This window comes from Capra hircus, chromosome 10, assembly GCF_001704415.2.
Source record: "Capra hircus breed San Clemente chromosome 10, ASM170441v1, whole genome shotgun sequence".
NCBI classification, from domain to species: domain Eukaryota; kingdom Metazoa; phylum Chordata; class Mammalia; order Artiodactyla; family Bovidae; genus Capra; species Capra hircus.
In genome coordinates, this window is record NC_030817.1 from 5978104 (window position 1) to 5993416 (window position 15313).

The following is a 15313-nucleotide window of genomic DNA, read 5'->3' on the forward strand; positions in this document are numbered from 1 at the left end:
AAACAGAGCTGGTGTTTTCACGCAGTCCTGGAACTGAGGGCCACTCACTGAAGTGGACAGAGCCTGCCTTCATAAACAACCCCACTGACAAGCCCATCCAGATTGACCCAACTCAGAAACCATTTTATGCTGCCCCATCCACAGTGGTCTCATGACAGATGATGGGCATGGGGTGACAAAAGAATACCCAAACAGCAACAGCCACAGTCTAGATTAAGCACTGGACCTCTTAATTTAGACAGTTAAGAACATACAGGGGCTTTCCTGGTGGCTCAGCAGTAAAGAAACTGCTGCAATGCAGGAGACTCAGGTTTGATTCCCGGATGGGAAGACGCCCTGGAGAAGGAAATGGAAACCCACTCCAGTATTCTTGCCTGGAGAATCCCATGGACAGAGGAGCCTGGTAGATACAGTCCATGGGGTCACAAAAGAGTAGGACAAGACTTAGCAACTAAAAACAATATACAGAGCTAGGAAAGACAAATAATTGGAGCGTCTTAACTGCAGTCCCCAAATTCATAAGACACAATGTGCAGTCATGCGGAGACGAGGACTCAGCAAAAAGGGTGAAAAGGGACGGATGGTCCAAAATCAAATTCAGCGGGGTGAAGACTTGTAAGCGCCGGGCTTATTTCAAATTATCACTGTGGAACAGCCTTTTCCAGCGCATCTCTGGGTCATTTTTTTACCCAACAGGGTTGACCACCTGAGCAATTACATAGATTTAGAAAAGGAGAGAATTTGACCTATTTATAATATAGTCAATTGCTCATCATTTCCAGGCTCTCTCAGAAGCCTCTGACTCTATGCTATTTCCTGCCCTCTGGTCACTCTATGGCCCATTATCACCTTCCACAGGGAAAAAAAGAGGTGCGTCTCACATCAATCAATTTAACTATGTATTAGCAGTGTTGGTAACAAGGTAGATAAGAAATGGAGATGTACTCTCCAAAAACTGACTCCGTCATCCCTAGATACTTAACACAGACACTCTTTACTACTGAAAACATGCTAAAAGTTGTCACACTATTTTTTTTTTTTAATCAATGACTCTTCATCCATGGGATCTTCCAGGCAAGCATATTGGAGTGAGGTGCCATTGCCTTCTCCATTTCTCATTTTATAGAAATATACTAACAGGCACTAGAACTGTTTTCATTCAAAAGTGGCAGAGAACAAACAGTGACTTCTTAGCTAATTACCTGTAACAAAGTTAACTGTGGAAAGATGGACCACACGCTGCCCAGGGGACAATGAGCAATCAGCTGATAACTTGATTTTAAGACATGGGAAAATAAATTTAGAGTGCATTTTGGAAATTACCCAGTGCTTACTTATTCTATAAAACTAAATAATAGGAACTACAAAATAAGATGGGCTTCCCTGGTAGCTCAGATGCTACAGAATCTACCTGCAACGCAGGAGACCCAGCTTCGATCTCTGGGTCAGGAAGATCCCCTGGAGAAGGGAATGTCTACCCACTCAAGTATTCTAGCCTGGAGAACTCCATTCACAGAGGACCCTGCAGGGCTACAGTCCATGGGTCTGCAAAAGTTGGACATGACTGAACAACTCACACACACACACACACACACACACACACACACACACTAAGATAAGCAATCTGATGCAATTCTCTCTTCTTTAGTTTCGCTGTATCTTGTTGTTGTTGTTGTTGTTTAGGCTTTAAGCCCTGTCTAACTCTTTGCAACCCCATGGACTGCCACACACCAGGCCTTCCTATCCTTCATTATTTCCCAGAGTTTGCTCAAATTCACGTCCATTGAGTCAACTGACATCCAACCGTCTCATCCTCTGTCATCCCCTTCCCCTACTGCCCTCAATCTTTCCCAGCATCAGGGTCTTTTCCAATGAGTCAACTCATTGTACCCAAAGTATTAGAGCTTCATAAAGTGGAGTTATTAGTGGAATTTCTAAAACAGAACTACTTATCCAGGATTTTTGTGAATAGTTAAACATGATAATATGCATGAACTGCATAAGCAGCACCCTAAACGAATTGTACAATCCATACCATTACCACTGTGAGCTATCACTACTATCACTATTATTACTAACCCCCTAGATGAGAACGTGGCCTTGCTGACACCCAGCATGATTCAAGAATCAGGAAAGGGTATTTTTTCTAAACAGTCCCATAAATTAACTCTGCAAAATCCTTGGGCAAAGGTAGCATTGAAAGTGTTTGCCAGTCTAGAAATGGCCCAGGGGGGACCAAAGGCTAAAGTGGGGGCATATGAAAACGTGCTCCATAATCTTCTGTTCTTGTGAGCCACTGAAAGTTTTGCTTAAAAAGGGGGGAAGAGGGACCAGAGTATGTTTCTATGTGCGTATACCCCCGTCACCAGCAGGCAAGTCCTCTCTGTCCATCAATCGATTGTCCACCATGAAAGCAGCAAGGTGTTAGAGCTGTCTCCTGGCCAACAAGAGGGACCTGAAGTCCAACTTTTCTATCCCTGCCATGATCACGTTAAACCAGGCAAGTTTAGAATGTGTTGTACCCTTTGCACGTGCTTTGCTTCATTCAGCGTGAAAATCGTGAGGACAGGGTGGGTCCTACTTTTTGGAGGTAGAGTGGCTAAGGTTCTATGATTTCTAGTCTTCTTTTCTCCTCTCTGGAGGGCCCTTGCTCCTCAGATATCACCAGTGGGAAATACTGTGCCCAGGACAAAATAAACAAGGAGCAAGAACCTGCAAAAGAACAAATGCAAAACATCATTACAAGTTCTTTGCTCCCTTTAATTCTGCCAGGAAAGAGACACAAAGTCAACACTGTGAGTTAAATTTCTGATTTTATGGAAACCACATCTGCGTGGACATCGACTTAACTGATGGTTTAACTCAGTGCCAAGAAAGATGATTCATCAGGCAAAAGTATTCCTTCTTTAAACAAATCTTCCAGTGTGGCATCGGAAATCGCCTCATGCGAGGTTCGGAAAACTTGCTGCAGATCAAGGTTGGGTTAACCAGAAAGCTTTTGCCTGACAAACCTGTTTAGAGTAAAGCAGAACAGTGGTGGTTGCATTTTTTTTTTCCCCATTGAGCAACCACATCTATAGGAACAGAAAAGCATTGCTGAGGAAGAGGGCCCTATCACTAGATGATGGACGTTCTTGTTTTCCAGGAGGGTACGGCATAATTACATACGTATTCATTCAGTCACCTGTATGCAGAACCTGGGGCACTGGGCACTATTGTTAGTATTAACAAAGGGACGAATGAGCCAAGGTTTTGGAGTCCAGAAAGGAGGGCAGATATGGGAACAAATGATAATACAACCTCAATGGGGAACTCACAGTGGGACAAACAAAACACTCTAGAAGCACAGAGAAGGCAATGACTAATTTTGACAGGGAGGGAGTGTGTCATTCTTGTGGGTCTTAAAGGAAAAGAGTTTGCCAGGTGGTGAATGAGCAGGTAATATGCTATGTAAACGATAAACAGCACGAGTGAGGCTGTGTATCAAGAGGCCTGGCCTTATCACCTTCGGAGCATCAGTGCTGAGGATGGGTGCTGGGGATGAGGCCTGAGAGATCGTCTGAGACCCAGACTGTAATGGACCTCATGTCATAATAACAAGCTTGGATAAGCCTTATCCAGAGGCACAGGAAATCCAGGCCACAGGTGACTAGTAAGTCTGAGCAAGCTCCGGGAGCTAGTGAAGGACAGAGAAGCCTGGCGTGCTGCAGTCCACGGGGTCGCAAAGAGTCAGACACGACTGTGCAACTGAACATCAACCGCAGCAATATGATGTGATTTGCTTTTTGAGGGCACTAATTCTGAGGACACCAAGCGTGGTAGATAGACGGTGGAGACCACACAGGAGACTGTGGCTTCCAAGAAGGAAGCCAGCCGCCCTGATGTCTGGTCACTTCGAAGTTTCCCCTGGAAGAGCTAGTTTAAATGGAGAGACATTTCCTAGGTGGCAGAATATACAGAAAAAAATACTTTCAGAAATTCACAAGTGACTCTAGCCAGACAACTATAAAACCACTGAGCCTCTGGCTCGGGAAAAATTCTAAAGATGATCAGTTCGTGATCTTCAGTACCAGGAGCATCCACATCCCCAGGCTTCATCATGGACGGAGGACACTGACATCTCCAGGTCTCAGGTTAAGGACCTGCATTTTTAACCATCTCCTTTAGTTCACTCAGATGGCTGAGTCAAGTTTGGGAAGGGAGAACTCTAGGTCAGGTCCATCAGATTTCCTGGTGAGGAAGGACAAGATCTTCTCTGAAAGAGTATCCCAAATGCTCGGGACAAAACTTAGCATGGTGCCTTGTCATATGGTTAAAAAAAAAAAAAAAATCAACCTTTGTCAAATCCCCAGATACAGGCTTGTGACTTGAATGGATGTCTGCTTTGCATTCCTTCAGGACTCAGAGATTATGAGAACTGAGCTTTGAATTCCATTGCTCTCAGCACTATTGGACTTGTTCCTTACCTATTTGGTTAAGAAAAAATATTTTAAACCATTTCCCAAAGAATTTTAATCTCTCTAATACGTTCTAAAGTAGCAAAACAGGGTCTTATTGTTTTATGTTGGGTGGAATGTTGGTTCAGAAGCTACTTACTAAGACGTGAAGAGCTTGCCAAGTACAGTCTACCGCCTGGTTCTCTCTGCTCCAATATGATTGATTATATGTATACATATTACATATATATGATGTGATTTTAATATGAAAAGCTTCCACATTTCCAAACTTGGAAGTTAGGGGTTCCTAACATCTTAAATATATTAATTTACAGATTAATTTAATTTTCATACATTAATTTACAGATTCAGAGTGTCAAAGAAAAAAAAAAAAAAAAAGAACCAAGTCTCCATTGTTCAGTAGAATGCAGAAATTATACTATACATACATGTAATCATAATGATAAACGCAAAATAACCCCAGCAGTGTGTATTTTGACCAGCACTTCTGAGCGCTCTTAGGAGGGTCCAACACAGGCACAGTAAGAAGCTCCTTTACTTAAATTAACTGAAAATGGCTTTCTGAAAGAAATATTTCCATCCAGAAGTGCTAACCCAGGAGCATCATTCCGATTTGAACATCCATCATTATACAAGCAAGGCATAATCATTCTATAAGCACAGAATAAGCATGATATGAACAGAGCAATGATTTACGTGTTAATATTCTGCAATAAAATATTTTCTTGACCCTGCCAAGAGTCATGTGTGAGATGAGTTGTGGGAAGCCAGTGCTTAAAATGCTTTCTGATAAAAATCTTTGTAGACCAGCAGAGATATCATAGCCATGGTTCATTGTGTTCAGGGTCACAGTCTAGACATGGGACTTGTTGCAAGCTGCAGGTACGGTCCCCATGGAAAGGGGCATGGAGGTGAGTCGGGGTTGGCGTGCCAAAGGTGATGCTTTCAATAACCAAAAAAACTGTAAGTTAGGCAGGACCCCGCTGATGTCACCTTTCAGTTCCCCAAACTGGGACAAGCCTCTTTCTTTATTTTGTCTCTGTTCCTTCTCTTTGGACCTTCTCATGCCATCAGTCCACACTGTACCCTGCTAGCTATGAGCTCACTCTGCCATTGAGTGGAAGGCCCTTTCCTCTGCCATCCCTTTCAAGCGCTGTTACCTGAACAGACCACAAAATTTTCTTGTGCAGAAGAAGCTGCAACCTGTTAGTGAACAGGTTCAAGAGGTCACAAGGCTTCTTTGGGATTCCAGGCAAATGCAAAGGTATTTGTAGAGGGGGAAATAACATAATGGAATCATTATCATTTCAGAGAGAAGGATCTGCAGTCAGCATTTATTAAGCCTCTACTGTGTGCCAGACAGGTAGATGTTTTACATAATTATCTCAATCCTCAGAAGAACAGCTCTGGGAATAGAAAGAATTTCCTTCTATTTTTCGACTTGAAGAGGTGAAGACTAAAAAGCATGTTTAAAATGTGCCCCCAAAGTGAACATGCTAAGTCACTCAGTCACGTCTGACTCTTTGTGACTTCATAGACTGTAGCCCACCAGACTCCTCTGTCCATGGGATTCTCCAGGCAAGAATACTGGAGTGGATTGCCAGTCGCTTCTCCAGTGGATCTTCCCGACCCAGGGATCAAACCCTGGTCTCCCCCATTGCAGGCAGACTCTTTACCATCTGAGCCACCAGGGAAGCCCCAAAATATGGTTAGCAAAATTCACAAGGGACAGAGCCATCATTAGAACCCGAGACTCTTTCCAAAAGTAAAACTCTTTTCATTAATATTCTGGGTTCCTGGCACTGTTTTCAATCCTGTGTGAACCTGCCGTGCCATTAGCTTTTATGTCTTCCTCTGTCCTGGCTGGCCCGGGTAGCCTCAGGAGGGATCCTGCATTATCTACACTGACCTCTCCAGTCTTACTCCATGCCTGGTCCATGCTAAGTGGTAAAAACCATCTCCTGGATGTATGGGAAAGCTTTCCTCATCATTGGATGTAAACCTTCTGCCTCTACAAAAATAATACCCCCTCCATGAGTACCAGCCCATTCACACAAAGGTATAGCCCCTCATTGCAGTGTGTGTTTTTATCTATGTAGAGCTTCACTGGGCTCCCCTGGGGGCTCAGTGGTAAGGAACCCACCTGCAAATGCAGGAGACATGTGTTCAATCCTAGGTTGGGAAGATCCCCTGGAGAAGGAAATGGCAACCCTCTCTAGTATTCTCGCCTGGAGAATCCCATGGACAGAGGAGCTTGGTGGGCTGCAGTCCATGGGGAAGCAGAGTCAGTCAGAACTTATTGACTGAAAATGCTCTTCACAAGCCTTATTGTGCAAAACCAAAGTCTGAAAAAGGCATCATCTATTCCAGTAATGACTGTGTTTTTGCAAAAGGTTAACTTGGATGGCTAATGTATAAAGCCAGACAAAAAGAAACAACCTTACTTCAGGGAATGTTGATTGTTTTTTTTTTTTTCCCTCCAAAAGATCCCCAGTGGAATCCATCTGTAATAAATTCAGTTTCCAACAACAAGCCAAGCTGTCAGGGAAGGAAAGTTTGGCCCTTGCGCCCAACTCGCCCTGATCAGAATAGAGCAAACTCACCCAAGGAAATGATGCACCATTAAACGAAGGGATGGAGTGATGGAGGGAACACCAGGCACTTTATTGGTGAGTGAAATCTCAGAGAACTCACAAAAAGCAAAAGCTCCTGGAGGACAGGGCACTCTGACCTGGCTGTGTGCGTGCACACTCAGTCGCTAAGTCGTGTCCAGCTCCTTGCCGTCCCTTGGACTGTCGCCCGTGAGGCTCCCGTGTACTTGGGATTCTCCGGGCCAGAACACCAGAGTGGGCTGCCATTCGCTGCTCCAGGGGAGCTTCCTGACTCAGGGATAGAGCTGGTGTCTCCTACATCTCCTGCAGGGGCAGGCAGATTCCTCACCACTGAGCCACCTGGGAAGCCCTCTGCCTTGGTTACCTTTCTGTTTGCATGACACCTAGAACTATCCTAGCAGCTGACAGTCCTGCAGTGATGAATGTTATCAATTTGACTAATGCCTCTTCATGGGAATATAACACTGAATTATTAGTAAGGTATTTTCACACCCATTAATCTTATTTGACCCCACAACAACCCTGTTGAACTCTGCAGAGAGGAAATTAAGTCTCCAGAAGATGAAGTAATTTGTCCAAGGTCATCACTGCAGAAAGGAGTGTGCTGACATGAGAACACAGATTTTCTTTCTATTAATACATCTCTTCTTTCTTCCAAAACAACCTCCCTACTTCTCATTCCCCATCACAGTACAAGTCCCAAAACACAAAGCTGACATCATAAAATTACCCCTGGGCTAACAGGCAAGCATATATCTAGCATGATGGCGGAGAGACAGTGAAAGGCTCTTTTTACATCTAAATATTTACACGATTGCAAGATTTTTTTTTTAACAGTTTTAATTTTTTTTTTTTTTAATCCACCTCTGATCATTTTGGTTGAGTTTGTAGAGAAGGAAGTTTCTGAACTGAATCAGAGAGTTCAACATCTAGGTAATTAAACGTAATATTCATGATTCTGCACAAAGTCAAATGGTTTAAGGCAGGAGTCTGTGCAACCTTAGCCTTCAACTTCCTTCTGGCTCCTGTTACCCAATGAGAAGCCAGGTGGGTGGGGCTTTCTGGGACCAACTCACAGAAGAGGAAGTTGTGGAGAAGAAATGAAATCCTCTATATGAGCACATAACAGAAGAGGGGGAGAAATGATTGGGAAGAATGTGTTTTAAAATCAGTGCCATAAACACTGCTTTGACTCCACTTAGAAGAGGTACCTAGAATATTCAAATCCATAGTGTCAGAAAGTACATTAGTAAGTGACAGGGGCCTGGGTCGGGGGGTGGAGTTCGTGTTGAATGGCCACAGAGATTCGGGTTAGGAGAGTGAAAACTCGCAGAGATGGATGATGTTGAGGGCTGCAGAGCAGAGAGGCCGCACCTAGCGCCACTGAACTGTACAGTGAAGTGTGGCTAAAGCAGCAGGCTTCATATCACGTGACGTCCACCACCATACAAAGCATTAAAAAAAGAAAGAATAAAATCGATATCATGCTTCAGGGTCTAAACAGAGTTTTCTGGAACTCCCACCCCCTGACCTTCACCATCTCTTAACCTAATGCCCGTGAGGAATATTAAAAGCCCGCGAGTCCAAGCTCTGGAGCCAAGTGGAAGGGAGAACTCTCGCACAGGCTATCCTGACACTGGACTGTAACGAAAGTGACGCGCGCGGGCAGCTGGGGCCGAGAGTGACACCAGCGCGTGGGCCTATTTTGGGACGGAGATGAGTCTAATGTTTTCCATTCAGCCGTATGACCTCTGTATTGGTGAACCAGTTTTAGGAGCCGCTGTTCTGTCGCTCCCCTGGAAGGAGGTGTCGGTGTCCTGAGACCTAATGGCCCTGCTGAACCTGGAGACCTGGTATTTTTCGGTGGGTTTAAATCGGAAAGCCCTCGGGTCCTTAGAAGGTTCAGTTGGAAGATCCTTTTATCTGTTTCTTGAAAGCTCTAATAAAGAGAACTAAAATACAGCACGTGACCTGTGAATTGAGCAGAAACAGAGGAACTTTTGCCAAGGTTCTCTCTCATTCCCTTAAAACCAACCTGGGAAGAAAGTGAGAAAAACTGCCCAGTTCTAATGAGCGCTGAACAGATAAGAGCATCCCAGATTGATTTTGAAAATGCCTCAAAAAAAAAAAAATGGTTTTCAACCACTAAACTGCTGGAAAACCGTTTGCCCTTATTGAGTATCTGCAGAATAATTGACAGGTATTTGAGAAACCTAGCTGTGGCCGTTTGACCTCCCAAATTATACAGGAATATTTTCGGTGACCTTCCCTTATGACAGGTCCATGAAAATGACACAGCTTTGTTCAGACGACACATGGCGCTACACTCTTCTGCGGAAACACCCCCCCACCCCATTAAATTAAGTTAGAGGTGGTATTTGAAAGATAAATAAATATCGGAGTTCCAACTCACTGCAAATGGTACAGCAGGCCAGTAAGTGGGGAGCCTGCAAGAGAAGGACTTCTTTTAGAAAGATGTTTTACAGGACTTTTTCTGCATCATTAACTCCTCTGGAATCCTGAATATAACATGAAGAATTTCCCAAAAAAGTAGCTACTGTTTAATTTTGAATCACTTCAAAGAGCCACAGTAGAAAGAATCAAAGTAAACCAAAAAGACCAGTAGATGTGAAATTCGCCAAGGGGAAAGAAAAAAAAAAAAATCAAGAAGGTTCTAACAGATTTGACCATGTACTGAAAATACCACTGATTATTTTACTAATACAGTGTTTTACTGTTCCGTTCAACTGAAATAAGTCTCTGTATTCATCAGAACACAGGATATTTTTATTACAATATTTGTGTCAGAGTCTTTTAAAAAGAAACATATTTCAAACCTTGAAAAGAATCTCTGTCTTAAAATGGCCCTTGATGTGTACCTGTGTATGTTTTACTATAAACAGATATTTAAATGGAAGTCATGTTGATGAAAGGAGTAAAAAGATATTGATAACCTTACTCTGATCCCCAACATGCAGTTTTGAAAAAAAAAAAAATAGAATGTAACTTTAAAAAAAGCAAATCAATTTGGAGGGTGGGGAAAAGTAATAAAGTTGGGATATTATAATGGTTGTCTAACTTTAAAAATAATAATGATAATAATAATTGGTCTTTAAAAATGTCTTTGGTATAAAATCTGCCCAGGGGAAAAGAAAGAAAGCCTCCTAAAAATTCTATATTCCCAAATACCAAGAGATCAAAAACCATCTGGAAAATGTCAGATAATGGTATCCACCCACCTAAGAAAGTCAGTAAACTTTGTCTTCAATTACTGTTTAGGATAATCAGCTCAAATGGAAATTTTGATTCGAAAATGCTCAGAAGACAAAGCTGGATTAGGAACGAGATTTTTAAAGTCTCCTTGAAAGACCATCTGTTTACAGACACCCTTCTCACACCCCACCTCGCCCTTGATTTGGACCATAAGTTCACAGCAGAAGCACCGCTGAATTTAAAGACATACACGCACTGCTACTATGAAGTCTAGTTCCCACATATATGTTCTGAGCTTGTCTCAAGTTTCCCTTGTTATGTAAGCACTCTGGGGCAATAAAGCTTCACTTACATCCAGCAGTTTGTGAGTCTCTAAACAGTCTACCTAACTGTACAGTTCTTTTATTGGCAATAGACAGCACTGGTGTTTTATTTATGTTGATCACATTGTCGATGCTATATGGAATAACCATTTAGTAGCCTATTAGCCTGTAACATTTTTATTACTGTTGTTAAATATCATTACCCATACTGAACTGTGCAACAGAAAAATCAAGTCGGAAAATCTAAATACTCAGAACTACAGAGCTGTTGCTCACCACCCCCCAACCCTGCCCCAACACACCCATGTAATCTGTAGATTCTGATGAGAAGAAAGAAAAACAATGAGTTTTCACTTCTCACAGATAGAGGTCACTAATGGCCTGGATTTGAATCGCTGTGGCAGAAACCACAAAGTTATTAAAGTAATCTAGTGAAAAATGAACTTGAATAGAAATTAAAGATGCCGAAAGACGGTTATCCAGAAAGGTCTGACCTGAATGGAAATGAAATCACATCACCTTGACCTTTGTTGCATCTTCTAAGCAGAGCAAAACCAAAAGAGAGCTGCCAGGCACCCTTGCTGTTTTCTTAACTTCAGACACTGGGGACCGCGGAAGCAGCAATTCTTACTTGCAGAGCATAAAGCTGAAGAGTCAGGAAGGGGAATGTTCACACCGGGTCTCTACAGAATAAGGCTTCTGCACTTCTACATGCTTAAGCCTTTCTTGAAACCAAGCTTCAGACTTGGAAGATAGAAAGTTGCTTTCGGGAGATGTGGCTAAATCCTAAATCAAACTCTCCAGCAGGCCAGAATATAAATGTAATGGTATCAGAGGAGGTTCAAATTAGATCCAGGCGGTCAAAGGCAAACCCGGATAAGATCACAGTGTCTGAAACCTGGCCTACAGGAACAGCCATGCCTGTTTGGGGGAACCTGAGGCAGCGCAGCAGGATATCATTTGGAAATCTACTTTCTGGTGTTAAAAGCTTCCCCAGGAATTTCTAAAACTGCAGTGAGGCTACTGAAGTGTTAAGAAACAGGCATCTTAAAAAAAGAAAAAACAAAAAATAACATTCCTTCCATGCTAGGTTTGTAATAGGCCTGCTACAGTACAGATAGCTCAATTCTTTTTCCAATTTCTTGTAGCTACTGCCATGAGACATGGAGTGCATGTTTGAAAATGCATTTTCCAACCTCCTCCAGTCACAGACCCTTGCAATTCAACATGACAGTATGGTGTTGCACGGTCATCCATGTGATTATTAATAATCCATAAATGGTTTAACCCTCTCTGCACTTCTGATGCAGGGGTTCTGATGAGGGGAGACAGAAAAGTTGGACTGGGGGACTAGTGACATGATAGGCGAATAAGCAACTTTTCATATCATGCCCTGAAGACTCTTTAGTCAAAGACTGATTCTCATCTAATATGGTGGCCTGTCAATCTTATGTATCTGGCATTTTGCTCAGTGATTTAAAAAAAAAAAAAAAAAAAGCCCAGGGCTAACACCTCAGATACTAACCTAAAATTGTACATTTCATACTGATTCATACTGCAAGGACCAAATACATCCCCAGACACATGCCAACCTGCCTTCTATCTACCTTAAAATGTTTGGGGGTGGGGGTCATCTTTTAGCTGGAGATGTAATAAGGTCACAGAGCTGAAGTCCATAGATAATATCGGCGGGAGAAGGAAGGTCGCCATCATATTAGCTTTTGGCTGGGAGAAGTTAGGCATAATAAATTTAGCAAGAAGCCTGTGAGCCAGTGGACATGCCCCCAAAGCTCCCTGACCCTGGGTGATTAAAGAGTCTCCCAGCTGAGTGGGGAGCAAGAGCTCCCATTTAGAAGAGGCTTTGCATACCAAATGCAGCATGTAAAGAAATCTAATCAGCACCTTGCACTCCTGCGCGAGCATTTACACGGATTTGTGCCTTGTACTTGATTAGCTTACTGGAAGCTTTACAAGAGATTCCCTCCACTAAAATTAATCAAGAGCTCTCAGAGACTGATTTCCATTTACAAGAGAAGGCAGGAGGAGTTTTCCAGGTGAATAAATAAGGATCATAAGAAAGACGATGGAGCAACAAACGCCGAGATGCTTGGAAACTGGAAACTCGACTGGGGGAAAGGGGCGTCGGGAGTTGGGGCTAGACCCTTTTTGCTCTCAGGGTGAGACGCAGGAGCTATTTGACCGGCATAAGAGAGGTTGCTGCTCAGGAAACGTGAATCCGCTCCCCGCGGCTTGGAGCATACACGCGACCGCTCACTACCCCCCACGCCACTGTGCATCTGGCCACCGAGGAAAGCCGGCCTCTCCGCAACGCCACTCGCCCTCCACACACACTCACACACCCGGGCAGACGATCACTGCACATCCACACCAACAACGGCTAACATGGTTCCTCTGACCCTTCTGCAATCAAAATGAGACTTCCAAAGTTCCTATTTTATGACGCCAGAAGGTGAATGGAAGGAGGGAGGCAGGGCTCCGGGAATGCGAAAGAGTGAAAAATACATGCTCCCTTTGCTTCCGTCTTGTCGCACCTCGCCCCCTCCCTGCCAAGTAGCTTTCTGGCATCAGCTCAACCCGGCAGGCGAATGAGGATGGGCTCGTATCGTTTTTGAAAGATACTAAATCGGGGTTAGAGAGTAGGAGGGTGAGGACGGGACTGAGTGAAATCCACGCAGCATTTCCCTGGACCGGAGAAAAGCCGTTGAAGAAAGATTGTGAATGTCCCCCGGGCTCCAAAATGAGGCACCAGCTGGGGCCGAGGGCTCCCACCCGTCCTCGCGGGAGGCTGGCCTCCCAGCCCAGCTGCCCACCCGGCGCGAAGAAGCGCCGGAGATCTCGCCCACGTTCCAGGAGACCTCCCCGCGCTGGGTGCCCACTCCCGGGGATCTAGAACTTCGCCGGGGTCTGACTTTCCGCCGGATCGGGCGAGCGTCAGGGGAGGGAGCGGGATCCCGCGGACCCGCCGGGAAGGCGAGGGTCGGGGGTGCGCGTTACCTGCGAAGGTTTTGGAGGTCTCCTGGCGGCCCCGGTAGGAATCCCGCTCTGCGCCGAGTCCTTCCCCAGATCCAAACTTTTGCTCCGTCCTCCAGGTGGCGGCGGCGGCGGCGGCGACGGCGGCGGCTGCCGGAGCCCGGCCCTGTCGCCCGCAGCGTCGGGGCGCGGGGGTGCGGAGGCCGGAGCCTCGGAGCGACGTGCGCCTCCCCGCAGCCGGCGGGCGCTCGGGCGCCCGGCTCGCCTGGCTCGCTCTCGCCTTCCTCCCCTACGGAGCCGCGGCATCGTCTCCCCGCGGCCGCCTCCGCCACCTCCGCCTCCGGGTCTCGGGCATGCCACTTTCCTCCGGGCTCCGGCCGCCGCGGCCCCCGCCTCTTCTGCCCGCCTGCAGCCTCCCCCTCTCCGCCCCCGCCGAGCCCACGCGCCCCGCAAGCAGGCGGGGGAGCGGGGGACCGCGGCGGAGAGCGGCTCCGAAGCGCCCGCGGCTCCTTGGAGACGGAGGAGCCCGGGGGAGGGCGGCCGGAGAGCCGGGCGGGCGGGCGGGTGCGCCTCCGACGCCGGGGAGCCGATCGCGCAGAGAAGGGCGCGGGGCGCAGCGCGGAGCGCGCGGGGCGCTGAGTCCGGCGGCGGCTCCGACCCGACTGCCGCCTGGGCGCAGCCCGGCCGGGCTAATGTAGGCGCCGCGGCGCCCACCCCCAGCCCTCCGGACACCCCCAGAAGGTGTTTACTGGAAGGAATTCGCGGGGTCGCCTCCGCCGCTGCCGCGCTCCTCCTCTGCCTCGGTCCCCGGCGCTCTGGCGCGCTCCCCTCCTCGAGTCCTCTTTCTCTCCCTCCCTCTCACCCCCCCGCCCACCCTCTCGGAGTCCCTCCCACATTTCTGGTTTAAAGAATGCTCGGGAGGCGCGGCTGCAACCCCAAGCTTTCCAAGAGGCAAAGTCAGCCGCGGCCGTTAACCCTGTCCTCCCTGGAGCGCGTGGCACGGCGAGCTCAGGGGCCAACCCCACGGGTGCCGCCCGGACGGCGCCCGCCCTCCCGGTTCCCTCTCTCCCCTGCACCCTCCCACCCCATCTCTGAAGGATGTGGCCACCGTCGGAACGGCCGAAAGTTGATTTCCCTCCTTGCTCGCCCGGCGTGGTCCTTCTAAACCAGCTGATCTAGGATTTAGACGCTGAGGAATGATCGAAACGGGAGACTAGAGGGTAAAAAATACAACATCTTTCAACCAAGATGGCGTAATTTCAAATGCAGGCAACCTTGGTGAGTTGCCCCCTACGCCACCCCTAGTTCCCTGATCCCCGATCTTCTTAAATAATTTAACCGGGAAATAATCCAAAGTTTAATTAATTCAAACACCCCCATTTTCTCCTTGCACCCTGGCCGCTTGAAAGAGCTCGTCGTCCCCACAGATGACAAGCAACGACCACTTTCAGACGCATCGTTTAGGGAACAGGTTTGACAGCTGGGAAAAAAAAAAAAAAAGCTTGATTTGCATACAGGCTCCGTTTCCACTCGGCGATCTCTTTGCAAAGGTTAAAGAGGAATGTAAGAAAACCAGGTCCACGTCTCTCTTGGAAAAGAGGGGGCGGGGGGCGGGGGAAGCTGCTTCTCTTCTCTCACTTCATTAAGGTTCCTCCTGCCTCCGGTAAGTTGCTGTCATGTTTTAACAAGTCTAGAGAGAGACTCAAGCTGAACAGAA

General features: G+C 46.4%; 1 protein-coding gene across 1 annotated transcript in view; it reads right to left on the bottom strand.

The window, feature by feature from the left end:
* LOC108636851 overlaps window positions 1–15053 on the bottom strand; it is a 97474-nt gene extending 82421 nt beyond the window's left edge. The window contains exons 1-3 of the mRNA XM_018053755.1: window positions 14988–15053; window positions 14681–14809; window positions 13621–14285 (exon numbers count right to left, since the gene is read on the bottom strand). Of these exons, the coding sequence (XP_017909244.1) occupies window positions 13621–14285; window positions 14681–14809; window positions 14988–15053 (860 nt within the window). The remainder of the gene's footprint in view (window positions 1–13620; window positions 14286–14680; window positions 14810–14987) is intronic.